Source organism: Mercurialis annua, linkage group LG5, assembly GCF_937616625.2.
Source record: "Mercurialis annua linkage group LG5, ddMerAnnu1.2, whole genome shotgun sequence".
Taxonomy (NCBI): Eukaryota; Viridiplantae; Streptophyta; class Magnoliopsida; order Malpighiales; family Euphorbiaceae; genus Mercurialis; species Mercurialis annua.
In genome coordinates this window covers 10,706,653-10,732,069 of record NC_065574.1, presented here as the reverse complement: position 1 = coordinate 10,732,069, position 25,417 = coordinate 10,706,653, and the positions used below count along the sequence as shown (strand labels likewise).

The following is a 25,417-nucleotide window of genomic DNA, read 5'->3' as shown; positions in this document are numbered from 1 at the left end:
AATTAGGATTACACACTTCTCCAACCCACTCAAAAAGCCTACCCCTTTTCCCCTAGATAACACAATTTGAGCCTTAACCAAATTTTTTGTTTAAACCACAATTTTCACACAAATCAACCTTTTTCAAAATTTTACCTCTAAAACACCCTAACTTGACTTGAAATAGTTCATATAAAAACATAAGGAAACTCTAGCTTGATGAACTATTGAAAAAAGTGAACTAAGTGCTAAAAATATAAGTTAATGCCTTAGAGAAAGAAATAAAAAAAACATGAAAAAGAAAACAAAAGAAAAAAGAGAGAAATTGAAGAAAAGAAAAGAAAGAAAGAATAAACAAAGGCATGAAAAGTTTTCATTTGTTAAAAAGTTCACTTGTATGAAAATTTCCAAGCTAGACCAAGTAAAAGAGTGCAATTGTTATTCAAGTCAAGTTTTTAGCAAAAATCTATCTTTTTACCTACCCCTAACCCTTAGCCCCATTATAACCCTTGAAAGTCCATTTGATAGTTGCCGAAAACCGAACTAAGTAGTGGAGTCCGGAATTTGAGCAAGCCTATGGTGACTATTACATGTGTTCTTTGTATACCCTTTGTTATCTTGAGCGAGTGAAATCTAGTGAGGAATACGCCATTGCTTGTAGTAGAACATTTATGCCGTGTTGTGCCCAACGTAGCTTGAATCCGATTTGTATACACGTCCCGCATAAGATAGCAAGTTTGTAATATAGAATGGTCGATAAGCATGCTTCTGTGATTGTAACCTTGATGCTATCAATTTATGTCATTGACATTGCATTTCTCACTTGTTTGCATCACTCTTAGTTGTTAGGTCGGAAATCATTCGTTTGGTAATTCATTAGTTGGAACATTGTGTATGATATATATGCGGGTTTTAAGTTATTAGCTAGCATGCGTCTCCGAGTAAGATTCATTTCTTGCTTGAGGACAAGCAAGGTTTAGTGTGAGGAGGTTTGATAGGAGTATTTTACTCCTATTTAGGGTGCCGTTTCCGCATGCTTTTATTATGATTTATCACGGTTTTATGGTATTCTGAGTGCCTTATTATATGTTTTATTATTTCAGGTACATTGGAGCATCGCGGAAGCATTTTGATACAAAAGATGGAAAAGTCGACGGAAAAGAGGCGAAAGCTCATTTGCAAGTCTGAAAAACCGACCCCTCTGCACTAATTGGCAAATTGGAACCAGCTAGAAGCCTCAAATGAATTTGTGTTCTTCATGAAAGTTGAAGTAGACGTCCCAAGCTTTCCAACGGTTCAAGAATCGACTCAATCGGACATTTCTACGCAAAGTTATGAAGTTTTGAAGATCGGAGCTGAAACCGTAATGCCAAGCTCGAATCGAGCTCACCAAGGCCAAGAGGGAGCTCGATTCGAGCTCACCACTCTGAGTTCCAGAAATTCAAGCTCGAATCGAGCTTGAGGAGCAAAAAATCAAGCTCGATTCGAGCTTAGGCTTGTGTAAAGGGGGAAATTTGATTTCAAATGCTTCAAGGCTTGATTCTCTTTGCTTCTTTGGGCCAAACACTCCTTGAGTGAATGTTTTTCTTTCCTCTTTTGTAAACATATAAAAACCCTTTTATCTCTATTTTAGGTTATGTCATGATTTGGTAGAGAATTGATAGACATCTCATTATTGTAGCAACACTTTCTCTCTAGCTTTAAATCATTGTTCTTATTGTTCTTACTTAAAGTAGTAAAGGATCTTCATAGTTCTTGGTGTTCTTCAAACTAATTTCCAGATTTTGCTATATTGGGAAACTTATTAAATACAAGTATTAGTCTTTTAATTGAAGCTTCATTATCTTGTTCATGTGTTTAAGGTTCATTTATTACTCCAAGGTACTTAATCTTTACTCTATGCCTAATCTTCATTATTGCTTAATTAGTTTTGTCATGATGATGATTAGTAGCTAAACCCCTTGTTTGGGGGTTGTTATGATTGCCATGCTTGATTAAATAGGTGATTAGGGTTAGGGTTTATGGGTGATGTTGGTTGTTGTGCTTCTTGAGCTTAATGCTTAGAATAGGTTGGCCTCTTATTCTTTGCTATGTGGTTTAATTAGGAGGACGAGAGTTAACTAATTAGACTATACCTAGGGGAGTACATGCTTTAGACCTAGATGCATTAGCATGATCTAGAGCTATCTTGGTTGTGGAGTTTGCTTGATTAGTCGGCTCGATTAACTCTATCAAAATCTATGAGCACGAGAGTGGATTAGATTTCGGAATTGTTAATCAAGTTTTGACTCATTCACTTCCGGCTCGAGAGAGCGGAATTGGTTCCGTAGAATAGCTTGACCCGACCTAAGCTCCTATCACCTTGACCCAAACTACCTAGATATGACTTTGGCATGACTAGCAACCTCCAAGCGTTTTTACCCTTAGTTGAATCCTTATTGTTCAATCTTGTTTAATTGCAAGTTTAGTAGTTGTTTACCTTTAGACTTTTGATACTTTGAAAACCATATTCATGTTTGCTAAACGAATTGAATAGCAACTAAAATCACTCTCATCGATAATCACTCTTGAATTCACTCCTTGTGGGTACGATAACTCGGACTTAGGTCCACTCTATTACAAGTTGGGTTTATCCTCAACAAGCATCTACTCCTCCATGAGGAGCTGCTGCTCCTCGCCGGAGGAGCAGATGCTCCTCAAGTGGACGAGCAGTTGTTGCTCCTCGCAAGAGGAGGGGCTTTGACGGAAAAAAAAAAGAATTCTGGTGGTTTTCAATGGTAGGTGATAAGCGGAGTTCGGTCGATTGGTCCGGTGATGGTGGATTCCATGAAAGCGGAGTGAGGTGTATTAAAATTTAATAATGAATTATAATTAAGATTTTATTATGGATTTATTTGAAACTTTTTTAAGTTTAAGGATTTATTGAATTTTTTCCATATGAAAAAAAGTATGAAATGAGCCTTCAATATAATTGTTTTATATATTTTAATCCTTATAATAATAAAATCATTTAATATTTTTATCTTAGGGTGCAATTGAAAATTAAAAATGCGTGATAGGTTAAAATTGAAAAAATTGCAACGTCAGTGTGGAATTGAGAATTAAAATAAAGATTAGGGTTTTTTTTCATCCTATTAGCCTTGAATTAATTATCCAACTTGAAAGATTAATCATATCTTTCAAATAATGTCAACTTCTTTTGTCTGCAATTGTATGTCAAGTACAGGAACGTGGGGAAAACGAAGTTTCAAATTTGCTAAATTAACATATTTTGTAATGGAATAGAACAATTCCAACAAATAATACTACTGCTCTTATCGTGTCTCCCATATTAATTCTTCGATCAATTTCAATTTTTTTCTTTGTGATTGGATTCATTTGGTATCGATTATGAACATAAGCATAAATCAGAATCAGAATCCAGTTATAATTATATTTTACAGAAGTTTAATTTCAAGCAAGTTTGGAAACTATAAGGACAATTAATGTATAGTATTCTTTCTTTATACTGATATATTTAACTTGTAATCTGACCAATGGAAACAAAAGACTTTTGATTTCAAAGAAAACTCAACTACCTGTATTTTAATATATACATTTCTCTCTGTTGCAGTCTACAGAGAATTAAGTAATAATGGAAAAAGGGCAGGGAACTGGATTTATATCCAAAACTTATTTCATGGCAAAATTGTTCAGCTGCATAACAATAATATGTAATTACATCAAATTATCATTTTCTACCCTACAAAATTTTCATTTGGTACTAATTTGAGTGCTTGCTCCTATGTACTATCTACTCAAGTTGAAGATGACATGATTGAATACATTTCTCTGCAGGGAATCGTAAGACCGCCCATGGTGAAATATTTAGAAGTTGATTTAAAATCAGCGAGTTATAGGTAATTACGACGTTTAGATCTCTAAACAAAACTTTGTTATGGACACTGTCGTTAATTCAAATAAAAATTATAGTTGGTTGAATTATTGCTGCGGATTAGGTACTTACTCTATAAAGGATTTCCCCGTACGTACCATAGCCATCAGTGGCAGGTTTTGATGAGAAATGGTGATGGCCTCACTGGCCTGGTAGGACATAGTCCAGAGTATCATACTTATTATCTGTCTTTCAAGATTTTTTCATATTAACTTCCCTTTACTGTCAGTACGGCATGTATTAATTAGTTGGGGCAACATGAAGTCTCCTTCACTAGAATTTTGTTCTGACAATAACTTGCAAGACACAACCATGTGATATTTGCTACTCTCTGTCTCCTTCCCAACCCCACCAATACACCACAACCATTCCTCACATTTGCTCATCAGATTTTTTCGCATACTCTTGCATCTATATATACATATGTATCAACCCTAGCTAATCCAGCAAAAATCAAAACCTAAAGTCTCATTTTCTTACTTGTAAAGCAAGTTTTCTTATTATTTTTGCTATCTTTAACCGAAAATGGCTATTCGTTTTCCTGCAATTTCACTTGCTAAACAAATTCTTCGCCGATCAAATTTGGTGGCGAATCAAGTAGCTAAAGATGTTCCGAAAGGGTACTTAGCAGTATATGTTGGAGTAAGCCAAAAGAAGAGATTCGTAGTTCCAATTTCTGTGTTGAATCAGCCTTCTTTTCAAGAGTTGCTAAGAAAATCTGAGGAAGAATTTGGATTTAGTCATCCAATGGGTGGTATTACAATTCCTTGTCGAGAAGATGTTTTCGTGGATCTTACTTCACGTTTGAGTTGATTATCCATGATGCGTATTTAAATCATCATAACACAGTTTTGTAGGTTTTATTTTTTCTATCTTTGGATGGAGATAATGTATTTGTAAATTTTTTGCTACTTATTTCCAACGACATTAATCAAAGATAATTGTTTCACTCAATTATTCATTACTAAATTCTGTATGGGCAGTGCTAAATGGCCCGAAAAATATGGACACAAAATGGCCAGAATATTAATTCTATTTGCAAATAAGGACTTGTGTAAGATTGAATTGCAAAAATAACTTTTTCCAATTCTTTGATAAATGGAGCAGTTAATTATATACACATTTCCGATACAACTTTGCATTCTCACTATAAATAATCTCTTTTACTATAAATGATAAACTACTGTTTCCAAGATTATTAAATTCAAATTAAAACTACCAATTAATCTACAAATACGAATTGTTTCAGGAGCCCAACATAAATAAAATCAAATACAGTACTTTCAAAAAAAAAATCAAATTAAATCCAAATTATGCCAAAATCAAATTCTAGCTCTCGAGTTTATAAAATGTTCGAATTTGACTCGAATTCAATAAAATAAAAATTTATTAATAAAAAAAATCACTATAAAATATGTAATCTAACCAATTTAAATAATAAGTATTTAAATAAAGACATAATCTTTCAAAAAAAGACATAAAAAATTAATGTAGTAAAAAAATTAATTTTTTTATGTGTAAAGAGGCTCGTTTTAAATACCTTATTTAAGGTTTAACCCCGAAGACAAATTAGTTAAATACTATGAGATTATCATATGAATAAAATAAAATTATATTGAATATTGAATCAAATTCACCCTCTTTAAATTTTAAATTCATATATAATGAAAAAGCGGATAACTCTATTGATATGGAAAGGAATACCTATGTCATTTTTCAGTAGATAAGTTTAGATAAAAGTAGATAAGTTTAGGATAAAAGGTATATTATCTTAATGCTTGCTCTTTCAAATTCCATTTTAGGCTAGTAGGGGGTGAGCAAATTAGGCCAAATATATTGAATAAAAAAAATCATAGCCGATTCGAATAAAGTCGAATTGAATCCGAATTAGGTCAAACTCGAACTCAAGCTCTTGAGTTTCTAAGATGTTTGAATTTGGCTCGAATTCAGTAAAGAAAAAAATATTAATAAATATCATATATGTCTGGTGTATTTTAAATTCCATGACAAATTTAATTCGGTTTAGTTTAATTTTTTTAGTCGATTTAGTTTTAGTTGATGTTTATAATTAGTCGGTTCAATTTTAAGTATTTTGGTTAATATTTAAGGTTTAATCATTAATGTTCAGTCGGTTATTTTGGTGAACCCTAAGCACCTAGAAAGATAACCAAATCCTTAGAGACTCAGTTAGTATGATATTGTTGAGTAAAAAAATTAAATACTACATATAATTTACGCTTTAATGTTGAAAAAATCTCTCTCTTTCTCTCTCTCTCTTTATGTTTTAAATTTATACTAAAAATAACTCTCATTTTAAGTATATTAAATTTTTTTAACTATATAAAAAATATAAAATTATATTATTTAATACAACTTCTCCTTATAGATAATCAAATTTTATTGTCAATTTTTTTTAAATGCATTATGTATGATTATTTTGATAATTATTTTAATATTTTTATTAAAATTGAATCAAACTTGGCCTCGAGTATCTTAGATGTTATTTGAACTTGACCTCTCGAATTTTATTGAGCTAAAGCTCGAATTTAAAAATAAAAACTCATTCAAATTCGAAATCAAACTTATATAACGCGCTCTGATGTAGCTCGGATTAGGCTCGACCCGCTTTTATTTTAATTTTAACATAAACTTATATATGTATCCTTTTAAAAAAAAGTTCAGCACTTCAGCTAGTACTTACGTACTAATATGGATTCTTTTAAATGTGAAGAGTTGTTTTGTAACTCTTGATAAAAAAATTTCTAAATTTTAATAATTTTTATTTAATAAGTTATTACTATAATGTAATTTAAAAAATTAACTTGAAGTATGTGGTTGAAAAGAAAACAACAGAATATATATTTTTGCTTGTTATATCATAAATTCATATATATATATATATATATATATATATATATATATCAAACTTAATAAAAATATTTATATAAAAAATATATAATTGATTACTTTATAATCAATAATTTATCCAATATATAATTAATTTTTTACTCTCATCTTTTAAAATATATTCTAAAACAAAAAATCAAATTATTAATTATATATAAATATAATTTATCAAAAAAAATTATATATAAATATATCAAATGTTATAATTAAAAATATAAATTTAGTTAAAAAATATTCGAAAATATTTTTTTCTATAGATATTGGGATTTGATCAAGATTTTTTTTTAAATCAAGTGGAGCTCAACCTCAAGTAGCTCAAATGTTATTCGAGTTCGACTTCTTAGATATTATTCGAGTTCGATGTCTCTGATGTTATATGCATATTGTAATACCCCAAAATATTTAATTATTTAATTGGGCCACGTGTCCAATTTTGAGTCGCCAGAGTGGCGACATCGGAAAGTTAACCGATAAAATTAAGATAAATAAGTTTTAGTAGGTCGGTTTTGGAAAAGATTATATACGAGAATTTAATGTTATATTTCAATTCTAAAGTTGGAATTGGAATTAAAAGGAAAAATGTCAAGTAAAGCCCAAAATAAAGTACAGGGACTAAAGTGGTAATTTAGCCACTACGTCTCAAAAATGGAAATTTATAAATTTTGACGGGAAAATATTAATATTGAAATTCGTATTGTTTATCGGATATAAATAATACATATAAGTTATGATTAAAGAGTTAATTGATTTAGTTTTGGACTAAATCGAACAAAAGAAAAGTTCAAGGTTAATTTGTAACAAATAAAGAAAATAAGGATTGAAGGGATGATTTAACCAAATATATATAAGAAACTTAATATGAAAAGAAAGAATCAGAAGAAGAGAGGAGATGGAAATCCAGAAGCTTCATCGTTCCTCACCGTCGTTTCGCCGCCGTTTCTTCGTTCGACATCCGATTCGAGCGATTTTCACGGCGATCTATTCGTAATCCAGTCCTCTACCTTTCCCAAGCTTCAAACTAAGGTAAGTTTGACGTTTTTATGGTGAAAACGGATAAATGATGGCTGTTTTGGGCGTGTGACGTGCGATTGGATCGAATTCGCTTTAATCACGTCGTTATCGTCGTTTTTGATGGTTTTTAATATGGGTTTAGTGTTTAAATGATGTGGGTATGCATTGGTATGAGTTTTGGAAGTTTTGGAGCCCCGGAAATGGTCTGGAGGCGCCGGAAAAACGTCGTACACGTCGGTGCACGACGTGCTGCACTTTAGCACGTCGTGCTGGCGCACGACGTGCACCACAAGGGTGCACGACGTGCACCATGACGGGCACGACGTGCCCTTCACAAAAATTGAAGGGCACGACGTGCCAAGCTAGCACGACGTGCCCTACCTCGACCAGAACCTCCGTGGGACTTCCGGGAGCGAAAATGAGCCTCCGATAGCTTGATTTGAGTGTGAAACTCAGTCAAATATCATGAAATGGATGTAAGACATTATATAAGTGAATGCTAATGTGATAAGTAAGAATTCATTTAAGAAAGTTATATAATTCTCGAGTACGAGGAATAGTACTCGATAAGTCGCAAGTACGACTAAGGATCATCGAGTTTACAAGCAAACTAGAAATGGAATCTAATCAACTTAAACTTAGAACTTAAAAGTATTATACATATAAACATGAAATCTACGTCTAACTATTAAACGTTTCATCAGACGTACGAGAAAGCAGTGAGGGCACTAGAGGTGGACTAATACGAGCATACCACCACATCGACTTCATAATTGATTGGATAGCGGTTTCTGTGAGTTGCACTTTACTCTTGTGTATTGTTATTTAAAAGTTATTATTTTGATATATTATGAATAACCACATCGCATGGTACATGAGTTGATATATCGCTTATCGAATTGCTTTTATTGATTATCGTTTATCGCTATTATCGATATTATAGTTTTGAAACCAGTGTGTGATCCGAGGAAACGTGCTACCTATTGGGCGTCAATAGGACTGTGTGATCACCGGTAAGTGTGTCAGTCTAGCGTGTCTAGATTGTTATCATGTCATAGAATTATATCGAATATCAAACCTCGCTTATCGTATCGTATCGTATCGAAGTTGGAATATGTATATCGAATTGGATACGAGGTTTAACTCGGTTGAACTATCTCGGGACCCGTATCCAGTGGGTTTAACTCGGTCGAACTATCTCGGGACCCACACCTTGGGATTAAGAGACGGTAGTGGTTTAACTCGGTTGAATTATCTCGGGACCCTACCCATCGGATCGATCGAATTGATATTTATCGTTATGAATCGTATGAATCTATAGATCGTATTGAGTATCGTGAATAGGGTTTCAATCGGATCTAATACTTGGATTATATGATAGCACGTTATATTATATTTTGATATCGATTATTGATGCTACTGATATATTTTATCGTATGCAATGTTATGTTTTGACAATACTATTAGTAATGTGCTCACTCACTCAGTATTTTCCCAAATACTGACCCCTCACTTTTGATGTCTTTCAGGTACTTAGAGTGTGGACTTAGCTAGAAGCTAGTTTTGGGATCCGGAAGTCAGCCACGTATGTATAGTTCTTTGACTTCCGTAGTGCTGCAGTAGTGGTCCTATGTCGACAGAGTCGTAGCCTAGACAGCAGTACATTTTGAGTGTACATATTACGTGCTGTCTTGTTTATATGTTTTGTAGGCTACGTGTTTTATATGTGATCCACGACCTCAGATGTCGGTGAGATGTTTTGAGACATTAACTGATGTATAGAGTACCGCGAGGCCAGTTCGTACAGGGTACGGTAACTAGAGCCCGCGGGGTTTAAACAGTTAATGTAAATATTTGGTTATATGTTATGTATGTATATTTGCTTCCGTTGTTTACTGTTATTTGTTTATATTAATTGCGAAAAATTATTAGTGATTTAAGGCTTGCTACGGGTTCCGGAGCTACCACTCCCGTTCCCTAACGCCGGTCGCGGCTCAATAATTTTGGGCCGTGACACATATATTCAATTCGAGATTGAAAATTTAAACTCATTCAAGTTGAGTTCAAACTTGTATAATACATTCGAGTCCGAGTTTGATGTAACTCGGGTTACGCGCAGTTTGTTTAAATTATGTTCTACCTCCGGTTACAACGTTTCTCGCTTTCAATTTATAGCTAAATACGATAGATATTATGGGCCGAAGGAATACAATTAGTTAATTTAATATGAATTATTTTTATAAAATATTATTTTTATTAAATGTTTTTAAATTAAGTACAATTTAATAATTTGAGTGAGCAAAAAAAGATGTAATCAACTATTAAATTATTGAATCAAAGGATTATTTTTCAATATTTTTTATAATAAAATTATATTATTTATTGATTTTATATAGTATACATTTTCTATAAAAATTGTGAATATATATTTTAAAAATTTAAATATTTTATAGAAAAAATAAAATCCATCAAACTTGCAAATTGACCGATAAATTTCTAAAATAATAATTAGTTCAATTTGTTAGACTTAGATTACAGTCTTTTTGAACCTTTATAGCTATTCGTGGCTAATTACGTTTCAATCCTTCAAGTTTACAACTGCGCATTGATATAATTAACCCGCTTGAATTCAGACATGCGGATTGCTAGCTCGTCACCTGAATGTCTTTCTCTGAAAATTATCATTGTACGCTTCATTCCTTTATCACATTTTAACTGTTCGGAAAATAGGTGTATATATATAATCTATGATTTATAATTTTAATATATATATATATATAGTATAAAATAATTTTATATGTATCTCAAATTATATTTGAAGTTGATATAAAGAAAGTTTAACAGTAAAAAAATAAAGAAAAAATAAAATAAAAGAAGGGGCTAATTGTTCTAATGATAGAAAGAAGGAGCTAATTGCACAACAAATGACGTAATTAACATGATAAAAAAATTTGTCATTAACAAACAATTTAGCAGTTATTAAAGTCTAGTCCTAATTAGTTTGAATACATGCGTTAACTGCTTTTTATTTATTTTTCCATAGAAACCGTATTAATTGACACCAAAATAAATAAGTGCCGAGTTAATGAAACAAATTGAACAAAAGGACTGATTGGCAAATAAAAAACATTTCTGGCCATTTTGTGTCCACATATGTTCGGGCCAAATAGATTTTCCCATTCTGTATATCAATAGATAAGTTTAATGAATGATCGAGATCCACATAAACTTAAAATATAGTATATTGGATGGACACGGAGACCTTCAAAATGATACTTACTTATGTATCTGCATGCATAGTAAATTAATCAGCCTTAAAATTCTTCGTCGAAAAGTTAATTGACTTCTTGGTTCCTTCAGTTTTAATCAATAAAAGACATTATGAAGAAATTGATACTCCTTGGTTCCTTAATCTTTGAGCCAACTTTAAGGCTAATTCTCTTTATCAGATTCAAAGATTATACAAATGGAATAGTTTTAGTGGAATACAAGTCAAGTCATAAAGGGATAGTACCAGTCAATCTGTAGTTGTACACAGATAACTAAAGGTCATGACTACTAATTATGATTTAATCATACATTAAAATGTTGCCAACTCAGACTGGTCATGATGGGACCTGGTAGTGGGGATTGGATCATGTGAACTTCAGCCTTGCTTGTCTAAAACAGCACAAGTCTCTCAGTTCTGTTCCACCTGATAAGCTTTTCTTGAAAGATTTCTAAGCTTATCTTTAAATAAAAACTATTCATATAATTTCAATTATGTGGACCTTTTAGTTGGTGGAGATTATGGGTCAATATGTTTCTGAAAAAATGAAAAGTACACAGCAAATCCTTATTCTTGATAACAGTCCAAAGCAAAGCTACGTTATTCAATAATTTTTTTTTGAGATTACGAACATGGCAGGCAACTATGACTATGATAATCCGGCTTGCGTAGTCATAGGTGGTTTGACCATTCCTTGCAGAGAAAATATTTTTCAAGATTTGATATGTAAAACAGGAGAGATGTTTGGATTTCATCATCCAATATGTGGTTTGACTATTCCTTGCAGAAAAGATGTTTTCGTTTATCTCATTCTAGACTGAATTGATCATAAATAAATTCAGTTACAGTTAAAACAGAAGACAATTTTTGTAAGGTAAAATTGGCAGTTGAATATAATAGTACATACAATCATTTCTAATCGAAATACGATATAATTTCCACCAAATATACTTGTCTATTGCAATCACATTCCAACTTTCGTTTCTTTAGCGTTCTGATTCGGGAATATGCATTGCAGATATTTTTTGCCAGTAGAGTGATAAAGATAGTATTATAAAAGCAATGGAATGATCAAACTGAACAAACAAAGGACTGCAAACTCCTCTGTTTTGCTTTACAAGAGTCATTTAAAGGTAAATTGTTGAATTCCTCTGCTGAAAATAGATATGTTCAATGAGAAAATGCGGAAAATGGAGAGAAAATAATTTTGATTTCAAAGAATAATCCATACTTGGATTTTAATACTTAATTACTTGTAGTTGAAACTTCTTAAACTATTATCTAGAAAGAATGTAGTAATCATTGTTGAGCAACATCTTTATACTTTGCATAAGTCAAACCGTTACTATGTTTAGAGTCCTCTATGTTGCCAGTCTACAATGAATTAAATATTAAATATTCAGCAGAAAACAAGGATTTATATCCAATAATATTTCTCATTAGACAAAATTGTAATTTACATTGAATTGGCATTTGCTACTATACACTACTTTCTTTTAGAACTAATTTGAGTGGTTTGTCCTATATATATACTATCTACTCAAGTTGGAAATAACATCATTGAATGTATCTTCTCTGCAAGGAATCGTCAGACCGCCCATCGGATGATCGAAACCGAACTCCTCTTCAGATAAGCTAAGTAAATCTTGGAATGAAGGCTCATTCAAGTATGAAATTGGTACCAGAAATCTCTTCTTTTGGTCTTCACCAACATAAACTGCTATGTATCCTTTTGGAACATCTACAGAACTTGAGGATGCTTTACTGGATCCCGAGAGAGATCGGCGTAAAACTTTGTTAGCTAGAAAACCCATTTTGTGTTTCTTGATGTAATAAGAAAGCTTGGAAGTTTAGTAATTTTGTGGCTTTAGAAAATGTGAATAATTTGAGTATTTTGGAAATGTTTAGAGGTATTTATAGATGGATGAAGTAATGGAGTTTGGGCATAGCTCATGAGGGTATCACATGGCTGTGTCATCCACCAAACTATAATATTAGGGTCAGAGGATTCATAACCAACCATTTGTTTAAAAACTATGGCCTACAGTTGGAACAATTTTGGACACTAGAAACTTTGAGAAAATGAAAATATTTAGCAAATCCTTATTCTTGATAATAAAATTTGAAAGCAAAGCCATGTTATCTCATTAAACTCTCATTAGACCGTTTCAGATCAATCAATTTTCTTGAGATTAAGAACATAGCAGACAGATAGTCCATGTCCTTAAAATGACTCAGATAATTAGGTTTTTATTATCCAGTCTTTAGCAGGACATTTATTGTTGGTCACATAACATATGGATATGAATCATTACTGCCCTATAATGTTTTTCCTTAGTCACAAGACAACTCCATGTGAAGTCCTTACGGTTATGTCCTCCAAATTATCCCGAAAAATGTTTTCGCATTCTTGAATCCGAAACTAATCAAAGTTATCACCTCTAATTCATACAACTTTCTTGAATACTTTTCCTTCACTCCAATTTTATGTTGACAATTACTTGATTGACACAGCCACGTGATATTTGCTACTCTCTGTCTCCTTCCGAACCCCACCAATATTACACCTCTCAGTATCATCATGATGTGTATCACCGCAACCACTCGTTAAATTTGCTCATCAGATTTTTTTGCATACTATGGTATCTATATATACATGTGTATAAACCTTGATAATCCAACCAAAATCAAAACCTAAAGTCTCATTCTCTTACTTGTAAAGCAAGTGTTCTTATTTGTTTTGCTATCTTTTACCAAAAATGGCTATTCGTTTTCCTGCAATTGCATTAGCTAAACATATTATTCGCCGGTCAAATTTGGTGGCAAATCAAGTAGCTAAAGATATTCCGAAAGGGTTCTTAGCAGTATATGTTGGAGAAAGCCAAAAGAAGAGGTTCATAGTTCCAATTTCTTTGTTGAATCAGCCTTCTTTTCAAGAATTACTAAGAAAATCCGAGGAAGAGTTTGGATTTAATCATCCAATGGGTGGTATTACAATTCCTTGCAGAGAAGATGTTTTTGTTGAAATCACTTCACGTTTGAGTTGATTAATTGATGATGTGTATCTAAATCATCATTTTACACAGTTTTGTAGGGGGGGTTTTTCCTTTTTTTTTCTATCTTTGGATGGAGATATGTATTTGTAAATATTTTGATACTTATTTCCAATGAGATAAATCAAAGATAATTGTTTCACTCAATTGATTACTAAATTCTACATATCATTGTTTCCAACTTGTTTATGCTGATCTTTTAGCAACAAATAAATCTTTGATGAATGATCAAGACCCACATAGCCTTACTTAATTAACAGATGCCTTCAAAGGATACGTAATTTTGTATTTACATACATGGTAAATGCCAATGTTAATTTGATTTCTGGAGTCCTCCAATTTGAATCAATCAAACACATTCTGAAGAATTTGATTAGTCTGCGCGCGCCATAAAATATTTACATATTCAAATAATACATTAGGTTAAGTGGAATACAAGTCAACTAGATCAATCTCTAGTTGTATACAGATAACTATAGGGCTATGATTCAATCATATAGAAAAATGTTGCATATTCAGGGTGATCATGATGGGGCCTGATAACGGGGAACGTCTCATGTGAACTTCAGGCTGCATTGTCTAGAATAGAATTGTGAAACATCTGACCGTTTCATATCTGTAAATCTCTCAGTTCTGTTTCACCTGATAACATTTTGCTTTTCTTGAAATATTTTAAAGCTTGTTATCTTGAACTAAAGATTTTTCTTTTAGTTGGCGGAGATTGTGGGTCAATATATTTCTAAAAAAATTAAAATTCTATTGTAAATCCATATTTTTGATCATTAAGTTCAAAAGCAAAGCCATGTTATCTTATCCAATTAAACATATGATTAGACCGTCCTTACAACAACTATGCTAATTTGAGATTAAGAACATGGCAGACAATTAGTCGATCGATGTTCTTGCATGCATTGGCTATGATAATCTGGCTTGCATTATCCAGTTCTTGGTAGGACCTTAATTGGACTACCCTGCATCGTTCTGTTGATTAGTCACAGGACAAGTCCATGTGAAGTCCTTATATGCTCTGTCCTCCAAATTATCTCAACAAAACATTTTATCAATCTCACTTCTAGATTTAATAGATCGTAACTAATTATTAGCACAAAAGACAATTTCTGTAAAGTAGAAATGCAAATGTATAATAGTACAATATACAATTTTTTCTAATGGAACATAATATTTCCTCAACCGATACTTATTGCAGTTACATTCGAGCTTTCATTTCTTTAGCGTTCAGATCATCTTATAAAGCGTGATAAAGATCGATCCTATCATAATTATGAGATTTGTGATGATCAATCTGAACAATGTTTTTCAGGACAAATTTATCATGTCTACCATTTTCAAATTTATAATTTTTTTCTTTGTACTTAAGCTTTAAGTAACTTCTCTGCAGGTAATATCCTAGCCAGCCTCTAAGAAAACCATTGCTAAACTATCACTATTATTTTGCTTAGTGTTCTCCGTTCATCTTTGAATTCGTTTGCTGCAAAGAAAGCACCCTCTAGATCTGTAAATTAACGAGCCAACACGTTTCTTAAAATTTACGTTGGTGGAACTGAGAATAAGAGAATCATATATTTGAACCAGCTTTCATTTCAAGATTTGCTAAATAAATCAGAATTGGAATCCATTTATAATCATAGTTGAAGTTTAATTTCAAGCAAGTTTGGAAGCTTTAAGGACTATTAATACATAGCATACTCTATTTATATTGATATATTTAACTTGTAATCTGATCATAAGTAAATGGTGCCCATGGAAAGAATAGACTTTTGATTTCAAAGAATATATACTTAACTACTTGACTTTAATATTTAGAAAGAATTAAATAATAATGGAATAAGGACAGGAACAATGAAAAGTAAGATGTGCAACATAAAACAAAGATTTATATCCATTAAACTTTCTCATTAGACAAAATTGTTCATCCTCATAAATATTTATATTGAATTGGTATTTTCTATCCTACATAATTTTCTTTTGGCTCTAATTTGAGTGGTTGCTCCTATATATATATTATCTACTCAAGTTGGAAATCACATCATTGAATGTATCTTCTCTGCAAGGAATCGTCAAACCACCCATTGGATGATGGAAACCGAATTCTTCTTCAGCTAAGCTTAGTAAATCTTGGAATGAAGGCCGATTCAAGTATGATATCGGTACAAGAAATCTCTTCTTTTTGTAATCACCAACATAAACTGCTATATATCCTTTCGGGACATGACCTAAAAAACTCGAGGATGATTTGCTGGCTGTCGACACAGATTGGCGGAAAATTTGGTCAGAAAGAAACCCCATTTTGAGTTTGTTGATATGAGGAGGAAGCTTGGAAGTTTAGTAATTTTATGACAGTAGAAAATGTGAATGGTGCTGAGTATTTTGGGAATGGTTTGTAGGTATTTATAGATGGATGCAATTGTTGAGTTGATGACTTAAACCAATTACTAGTGTTGTGCTGGAGCATAGATTATAAGGGTATCACATGGTTGTGTTTTCCACCAAACTAATATTAGGGCCATAGGATTCATAATCAACCATGTTCTCTATGAAAAAAAAACAATCATGGCCTACAACTTCTTGGTTAGGTAAGAACAATTCTGGCTGATTAAAACGGTTTAGCACTTGATGTTAATAGAAGAAAAATACATAAATTATGAAACTATGAATATGGTTGATTAAGCATGCATGATTGATTAGAATGAGGAGCACTCCCATCATCCCGTTGACATTTCTATTAATAGTTTTTAGGGTTTTAAAGTCTTTAGTTGAGAAATCAGCTAAGGCTATATAGGCCTAATCATTAAAAATATTTATTTTTTTTGATTTTTTTCATTTATTTCCAAACTTTTATAAAATCATCAATTTTATCACATTATCCATTTTTCAGTTTTAATTATCATACCAATTTTTTCAAATTAGAATTTTTTTTCACTCTGAAAATGGTTTATATATATATATGTCCTTCATAGTTGGCAAGTTGTCTAAATAAGTCTTTCATGTTTAAAAAAATAAGACTATATATCAAATATAAAGAACACATATGAACCTTTTTCAAATGAAAAAATTCTAATTTGAAAAATTGTTATAATTCAAACTGAAAATTAAAAAATGGGATGAAATCTGACGCTTTTCAAAGTTTAGAATATAAACCAAATGTGAGGTATAAACAAGTTACTGTAATAAATTAAATATGCTCATTACATTGCATCATGTTGACCATAAATAATGTTGGAATAAATGATGGTAATATGGAATCTAATGCGAGGCCTTAAATGTTCAAACCTAGTGCATTTGAAAGGTTGGAAGAATAAGGACACCAGTATTGCGCTCATTGTCAATGACTCAGCTACGAGAAATTTTTAGGTAAACCAATTAGAATTATGAACTATCCATTTAATACGTGACACGTGACGTGATTATTTATCTGAGCCAATTAATGAAAAATGTAATTATTAATAATTATTTAATGTATTTTATTTAGACTCAATGTACTTTTCATTAATTGGTTTAAGTAAATAATCACGGCACGTGTCACGTATTAAATAGATGATTCACAATCCTACGTGGTGAATTTAGTTCACATAAGAAGTTCTCCGCAGCTACACCATTAAAGAGTAATGAGTGGATCACATGAGATATGCGGTGGGATGTGGTACCCACGCACTCTCAATTTTATCAATGATTCTCTACTATTCACTAGTCAATCGAAATCTATCAAAAATCTCCACAAGTAGAACCCTAACTTTTTTCACTAGATTCTACTATAATGTCAAAAGCCACTAAATTGTGTCCTAATTTCCTTGGATAAAACTCTCAAATTGTGCACTAAATTGTGTACTATACTATAGTAGTTGTGGCATGGTAGGACATTGTTCAGAGTCTCCTACTTATGATCCGTGGCTAATTGATTCTGAGTATCCAAACTTTGGTTTTATTTCATTTTAGTTAATAAATTTTAATTTTTTTTCCTTTTAGTTACCGTAATGTGGTTAGTTTTTTCCGACACAAACTTTTCGGTCTAAAAATGCTAACTTGGTAGCCAGATTTTGTTTGTATTAAAACTTATCATGTATGTATAATTTGATCTAAAACTCCCTTCTAAAATAAAATTATATATATTTGTCAAGTTTTCAATAATAAAATAACAAAACCTGATTGCCACATGGCTAAATCCGGCTGCCACATAAATATTTTGACCGGGAAAACTCCTGTTAAAAAAAATTAAGGTATGGTAACTAAAATAAATTAAAAGTTTGATAACCAAAATGAAATAAAAGAAAATTTTAGGTATTATCAAGATCAATTACCATGTGATCTTTCTTTTAAGATTTTTTTCGTATTAACTTGGCCTTCACTTTCAGTACGGCATATATTTCCCTACCACAGAATAACTTTTTTGGACCAATATTAATTAAATCTTCTTCATTAGAATTTATTCTGAAAATAACTTGATTAGACAACCAATATTATTGTTTATTATCTTTGCTACTCATCTCTCCTTCCCAACCCCACCAATACATCACCACCACTCATCAAAATCTCATCAGATTTTTCTCACATACACAATCGCATTTATATATACACATATGTATAAACCCTTGCTAAATCCAACCCAACTCAAAATCTAAAATCTCATTCTCTTACTTGTAAAACAAGTTTTCCCATTATTTTTGCTATCTTTAACCAAAAATGGCCATTCGTTTTCCTGTAATTTCACTTGCTAAACAAATTCTTCGCCGATCAAATTTGGTGGCGAATCAAGCAGCGAAAGATGTTCCTAAAGGGCACTTAGCAGTATATGTTGGAGAAAGCCAAAAGAAGAGGTTCATAGTTCCGATATCTCTTCTGAATCAGCCTTCTTTTCAAGAATTATTAAGAAAATCTGAGGAAGAGTTCGGATTTAATCATCCAATGGGTGGTATTACAATTCCTTGCAAAGAAGATGACTTTATCGATCTTACTTCACGTTTGCGTTGATTACCGATGTATATTTAAATCATCATAAGACAATTTTGTAGTTTTTATTTTTCTATCTATGGATGGGGGATATGTATTTTTAATTTTTTTGATACCTATTTCCAATGAGATTAATCAGAGATAGTTGTTTCACTCAATTGATTACTGCAGTCTATCACTAATTTCAAATCTAGAACCTTGCCTTGATGATTTTTCAGCAACATATAAATATCTGAATCATAAACAATCTAACCAGATAGAGTGTTCTCACTCTAATTCGTTTGAAGAAAAAATCATGCAAATTGTTTGCATTTTTATAGGCTTACAAATTAAACTAAATACAAAATTCTCTTGACTTCTCCTATTTTATTGCTAGTTTTTTGACTAGCGTAATCCAGATTATATAGGAGTAGAAATATGAAACTAACTAAAGACTAATTCAAAATCTAATTAATCAAAAACATTCCAACAACAAGTGTGGGAGAATTCTTTCTTAGACACGATGCAGTGACGGAACTAGAATTTTTTTCTAGCTCGGACTTAACTTCTAATTCACCTGTAATTTTCTGATAGTCCGGGCTTAATCTCTATCTAGCTCTGAATTCACTATAAAATTACCTCTACTTTTTAAAAATATTTGGTCCCGATCAGGGTTGGAGCCTACCGAGCCAAAGGAATATTTCGCCCATGCATGAGTGAACTCTACAATTCAAAAAATTCTGCAGTCTGTGTCATGAGTGCCAAATTTATTTGCTTTACCGGTCTTGCGATTTCAATCAATCAAACATATTATGAAGAATTTAAAAAGTCCGAGCAAACTTTATGGCGAATTCGCTTTATCAAATTCAAAGAATATATAAATGGGATACATGTCAAGTGATCATAATAAAGGAATATTACAGATTCAAATAATATATTAATGGAATAGAATACATAGCTTCAGTGGAATACAATCCAAGTCAAAAGGAGAGAATAATATTTGATTATCAGTCAATCTATGGTGGTATACAGGTAATTAAAGGGTTATGTTTTCTATCAGGCTGGCCATGATGAGATCCGATGGTGGGGACTGGCTCATGTGAACTTCAGGCTGGCTTTGTGCTCTTTTATATCTGTAAATCTTTCAGTTCTGTTTCACTTGATAAAATTTTGCTTTTCTTGAAAGATTTTTGACTAATCTTGAAATAAAAAATTATGTAAATCTTCTATTTCAAGTGGACTTTTTAGTTATTTGAGATTGTGGGTCATGATGTTTCTGAAAAAATGTACTTATTTAGCCAGTCCTAATTCACAGTTCAAAGAAAAGCCATGTTATCCGATTAATATATCATTAAACTAAGAACTTGGCAGACAGTTAGTCAGTGTCGTGACTATGATCATTTAGACTATTATTATCCATTTGTTAGTAGAAGCCTTACACCGGGCATGGTGTTTCAGAGCTAAACACTCCCGGTGTAATCCTTTTACATAATCTTCCGTTGCTGCGCTATGAAGAACGATTACGATACTTCCAACTTTGACTGGCCGAAATAAAGTTTCAGGATTAGTGATTTCAAATACATTTTTATCAGCCTTACTTCTAGATCGAATAGATCGATCATAAGTTATTTAATTGCACCTATCACAGAAGACCATTTTTTTCTAATGGAGTAGAATATGTAATTATATATAATCAATTTTTCTAATCGGATAGAATATTTCCACCAAATAAGACATGACTATCAAATAACCACTAAATGGTCAAACTGAAGACAGAGGACCATGTAGAGGTAGAGGACTGCAACTTCCTCTGTTTTGCTGCACTAATCTACCATGTCTATCATACTCTTAATTTTCAATTGTTTAAAAAAATTAGATGAATTTGGTATTGATTATGAAAAGGTGAATTAATTAAGCTTGAACCAAATTATGGTGCTCATAATTGTTTAGCCAGTCACTAAGCATACTACTAGCTCATATCTTGTTGTTTACTAGACGCTTATGCTTGTTTAGCTAAATTAAATTCGTTTGATTTCATCGTCTGAGGAGTAAATGTCGAATTGAAATTCGGTTATGCCTTCGAATTAAATGGTGTAGCAGGTTTCATTCATAAGAAAGTTAGGGAGTCTAATTACATTCAACACAAGTACGGATTCTTGCATATATATAACAATCCTTTTGTTGCAGTCTATAACGAAAAATAATAATGGAAGAAGGGCGGAAACAATCAGAGTATAGATCGCTAAAGATATTTAACAAAAAACAGAAATTTATATCCAATAATTTTTCTAATCAGACAAAATTGTTCAGCCGCATAACAATAATATATATTTACATTGAATTAATATTCTCTGTCCTAAATTTTGTTTTTGTACTAATTGAAGTGGTTTCTCCTTTATACTATCTATTCAAGCTGGAAATGACATCATTGAATGTATCTTCTCCGCAAGGAATCGTCAAACCACCCATTGGATGATAGAAACCGAATTCTTCTTCAGCTAAGCTAAGTAAATCTTGGAATGAAGGCTGATTCAAGTATGATATCGGCACCACAAATCTCTTCTTTTCGGCCTCACCAACATAAACTGCTACACATCCTTTCGGAACATCAAAAGAACTCGAAGATGATTTACCGGCTGCCGAGAGAGATTGGCGAAAAATCTGGTTAGAAAGAAAACCCATTTTGAGTTTGTTGATATGACGAAAAAGCTTGGAAGTTTAGTAATTTTATAGCAGTAGAGAATGTGAATGGCTGAGTATTTTGGGAATGGTTTCTAGGTTCTTATATATGGATGCAATATTTGAGTTAATGGTTTAAAACAAATTGCTATAGCTGTATTGGGGCATAGATAATAAGGGTATCACATGGCTGTGTCTTCCACCAATCTAATATGAGGGCCATAGGAACCATGTTCTCTATGTGAAAAAAACAACATTCATGACCTACAAATTGGTGTGTTAGAGCAATAATACGAAATTCAATATTGAATTTGTCTAAAGGATAGCATAGCAGTCTGCCCTACAAGTATCATCTGTAAATAAATCGATTTCCAACAAATGATACGAAATCAGATAATAAATGTTGGTGGCTCTTCTTTAGATTCAGAACATGGCAGGCGGATTTATTGGTGGATATAACTTATGGATATGAATCATTATAGGCTATATCCTTCAAATTATCTCAAGACAAGTCCATGTGAAGTCTTTAAAGCTTTTGTCCTTCAAATTATCTCTTTAACTGTTGTCTTTATATATACACACATTCCTGAATCAGAAAACAACCAACCAAAGTTGGCAAACTCGTACAATTTTCTTGATTTCTTTTCTTAAATCTGTTTCACATAGCTATCCATAGAAACACCATGGCTAAACATTTTGCTGCTGTTCTTGCTAAGCAAGTCCTTCGAAGATCAGCAATATTCGCCAATAGAACATCTTCAAAATCTTTAAATGTCCCGAAAGGTTTCGTAGCAGTTTACATTGGAGAGACAGAGAAGAAAAGAGTTTTAGTTCCGGTAACCTACCTTAACCAACCTGCCTTTCAAGATTTGCTATGTAAAGCTGAAGAGGAGTTTGGATTTCATCATTCGATGGGTGGTTTGACCATTCCTTGCAGAGAAGATGTTTTCCTCAATCTCACATCTAGATTGAATAGATTATAAGTAAATTCAGTTACAATTTTGATGAAATTAGGACAATTTTGTTAAGGTGGAATTGACAGTTGAATGTAAATGTACATACAATCTTTTCTAATCAAAATAGAATATTTCCACCAAATAATACTTGTCTATCAGTCACAATCAATCGAGCTTTCTTTTCTGTATATGCATTGCATACATTTTACAACCAAATAACAAAGATCCCATAATAATTTTGAGAATGGTATGTAAGTTAAACATGTGATGATATATCCAAGTAAAAGGATTGGAAACGTATGCGATTTCAATTTCTATTCATTAATTCAAGCGGAAAAAACAGAGGACCTAGCAGAGGCAGAGGACTGCAACTCTCTCTGTTTTGCTTGACAAACTTGTCATTTCTATCATATATGACACCAAAAAACACTCAACAGTCACAAAGGAATTAAGCAAGGCCGTTCATTTTCGTAGCATTAAATAGACATTTTATAATTCTATGTCAGCAAACAGAGGTGTCTCTAGATGTGCCATAAGGTCTCCGGATATGCCATAAGGTCTCCGGATATGCCATACGTTGGTGGAACTTTAAAATTTTCAAAGAAAGATTTTTAGTACTGGAATCAACTTTAACCGATCTTCATTTCAATCTTTGCTAAACTAATCAGAAGTGGAATTACACAAAAATTATTTTGTATGTCAGGAATCTTAGTTTCAATGAATATAAGCTGTTAAAAAAAATTATCTTCCCCCACAATTCCAGCAAAGAAGGAATCTTTCAAATTAATGCTGAAAATGGGCTAACATGACCGCTATCAGAATTAAAGAACTACAATTTGAAGAAAGTTTGAAAATTAAAAGGACTATGAAGTAATAGTATACTCTTTAAATGCGAAATTATATTACTTCTCCATATAAAGAGAATTTGAACATAATAAAATATCTGCAGATGGAAAGGAAATATGCAATAGAAAACAAAAGATTAATACCAAGCATTTTTTTCATTAGACAAAATTGTTGATTCCCATAACAATGATATGTATTTACATTGAATTAGTATTTTCTACTCTACAAAATTTTCTTTTAGTACTATTTTTATCTACTCAAGTTGTAAATGACATCGTTGAACGTATCTTCTCGGCAAGGAATCGTCAAACCACCCATTGGATGATCGAAACCAAACTCCTCTTGAGCTAAGCTAAGTAAATCTTGGAATGAAGGCTGATTCAAGTATGATATTGGCACCACAAATCTCTTCTTTTGGAAGTCACCAACATAAACGGCTATATGTCCTTTCGGGACATGACTTAAGGAGCTCGAGGATGATTTTCTGGCTGCAGAGAGAGATCGGCGGAAAATTTGGTTCGCAAGAAGACCCATTTTTGTTTGTTGATGCAATGAGAAAGCTTGGAGGTTTAGCAATTGAATGGCAGTAGAGAATGTGAATGGTTGAGTATTTTGGGATTGGTTCGTATGTATTTATAGATGGATGAAGCAATGGTGTGGATATCATGCAATGTTTGTGTAGGGGCATAGGATATAAGGGTATCACATGGGTCTGTCTTCAATTAAACTAATATAAGGGCTAGAGAAAATTATAACCAACCATGTTCAAAAACAACCTCATGTTTGTAAATTTCTAAGTTCTGTTTCGCCTGATAATAACTATGTATGTATTCAATTTCAAGTTGGTGGATATTGTGGGTCAATATGTTTCTGAGAAAATACAAATTATTTTGCAAATCCTTACTCTTGAATACAAATTTCTATTCATCTATTTTCCTGACATTATAAGAACATGGCAGACAGTTAGTCTATATGTCCTAGAAATTAATTTTTTGTTATCAAGTCCGTAGTAGGACTGCCCTACATTTGTTACGGGCTATGTCATAACCACAAATTATCTCTGCCCGCTTTCTCTATAAATATTTTTGCTTATATATTGGCCACATTCCTGAGTCAGGAAACAACCCAAGTTTGAGGGTATTAAACTTGTAAGGGTACTGAACTATGTCAAAGTTTTAAAATGGGTATTGAACTTTTTTTTGTTACAAAATGGGTACTGAACTATGAGAAACGTTACAAAATGGGTACTCTCAGCTATTTTTTGCTGACGTGACTTCTTATTTCGTCCAATCAGTGGAGAACACGTGGCTGAGAGTATCCATTTTGTAACGTTTTGTATTGTTCGGTACCCATTTTGTAACAAAAAATAGTTCAGTACCCATTTTGAAACTTTCATATAGTTCATTACCCTCTCAAGTTTAATACCCCAAGTTTGAAAACTCATTCAATTTTCTTAGATCTTTTTCAACACATAAACATTTAGATTTGATCATCCTATAGGTACTTTGACCATTCCTTGCCGAGAAGATGTTTTCGTGGATCTCACTTCTAAAATTGAATAGATTATAAATAAATTTAATTAGTAATGCAAAAGCCAATTTTTGTAAGGTAGAATTGACAATGGGATTGTACATACAATTGTTTCTATTGCAACAGAATATTTCAACAAAATAATACTAGTCTATTTCAGTCACATTTGAGCTTTTTATTCTTTAGCTTTTTGATTAATTAGCATATATGGAAAATAATATTTCCAATAAATAAGGCCGCTGCTCTTATCTAACATACAGAAATAAATATTGCAGTCACTTTCGAGCTTTGTTGCATTGCAAACAGTTTT

At 32.2% G+C, this 25,417-nt stretch overlaps 7 protein-coding genes across 7 annotated transcripts; 3 read left to right on the top strand and 4 right to left on the bottom strand.

The window, feature by feature from the left end:
- Nucleotides 1–4,037: 4,037 nt before the first annotated feature.
- On the top strand, nt 4,038–4,959 carry LOC126682239 (auxin-responsive protein SAUR21-like). Its single transcript, XM_050377843.2, has one exon. The coding sequence runs from the start codon at nt 4,439–4,441 to the stop codon at nt 4,724–4,726; it is 288 nt and encodes a 95-aa protein (XP_050233800.1). The 5' UTR covers nt 4,038–4,438; the 3' UTR covers nt 4,727–4,959.
- Nucleotides 4,960–12,515: 7,556 nt separating this feature from the next.
- On the bottom strand, nt 12,516–13,051 carry LOC126682242 (auxin-responsive protein SAUR21-like). Its single transcript, XM_050377845.2, has one exon. It carries the CDS (start codon nt 12,911–12,913, stop codon nt 12,632–12,634), a length of 282 nt encoding a protein of 93 aa, XP_050233802.1. The 5' UTR covers nt 12,914–13,051; the 3' UTR covers nt 12,516–12,631.
- A 713-nt stretch (nt 13,052–13,764) lies between these two features.
- On the top strand, nt 13,765–14,299 carry LOC126682237 (auxin-responsive protein SAUR21-like). Its single transcript, XM_050377840.2, has one exon. It carries the CDS (start codon nt 13,859–13,861, stop codon nt 14,144–14,146), a length of 288 nt encoding a protein of 95 aa, XP_050233797.1. The 5' UTR covers nt 13,765–13,858; the 3' UTR covers nt 14,147–14,299.
- Nucleotides 14,300–15,948: 1,649 nt separating this feature from the next.
- Nucleotides 15,949–16,622, bottom strand: LOC126681451 (auxin-responsive protein SAUR21-like). Its single transcript, XM_056105790.1, has one exon. It carries the CDS (start codon nt 16,457–16,459, stop codon nt 16,175–16,177), a length of 285 nt encoding a protein of 94 aa, XP_055961765.1. The 5' UTR covers nt 16,460–16,622; the 3' UTR covers nt 15,949–16,174.
- A 2,075-nt stretch (nt 16,623–18,697) lies between these two features.
- LOC126682238 (auxin-responsive protein SAUR21-like) lies at nt 18,698–19,275 on the top strand. Its single transcript, XM_050377842.2, has one exon. It carries the CDS (start codon nt 18,851–18,853, stop codon nt 19,136–19,138), a length of 288 nt encoding a protein of 95 aa, XP_050233799.1. The 5' UTR covers nt 18,698–18,850; the 3' UTR covers nt 19,139–19,275.
- Nucleotides 19,276–21,347: 2,072 nt separating this feature from the next.
- LOC126682240 (auxin-induced protein 15A-like) lies at nt 21,348–22,060 on the bottom strand. Its single transcript, XM_050377844.2, has one exon. It carries the CDS (start codon nt 21,776–21,778, stop codon nt 21,497–21,499), a length of 282 nt encoding a protein of 93 aa, XP_050233801.1. The 5' UTR covers nt 21,779–22,060; the 3' UTR covers nt 21,348–21,496.
- Nucleotides 22,061–23,713: 1,653 nt separating this feature from the next.
- On the bottom strand, nt 23,714–24,260 carry LOC130015502 (auxin-responsive protein SAUR21-like). Its single transcript, XM_056105789.1, has one exon. The coding sequence runs from the start codon at nt 24,109–24,111 to the stop codon at nt 23,827–23,829; it is 285 nt and encodes a 94-aa protein (XP_055961764.1). The 5' UTR covers nt 24,112–24,260; the 3' UTR covers nt 23,714–23,826.
- Between the last annotated feature and the right edge of the window lie 1,157 nt (nt 24,261–25,417).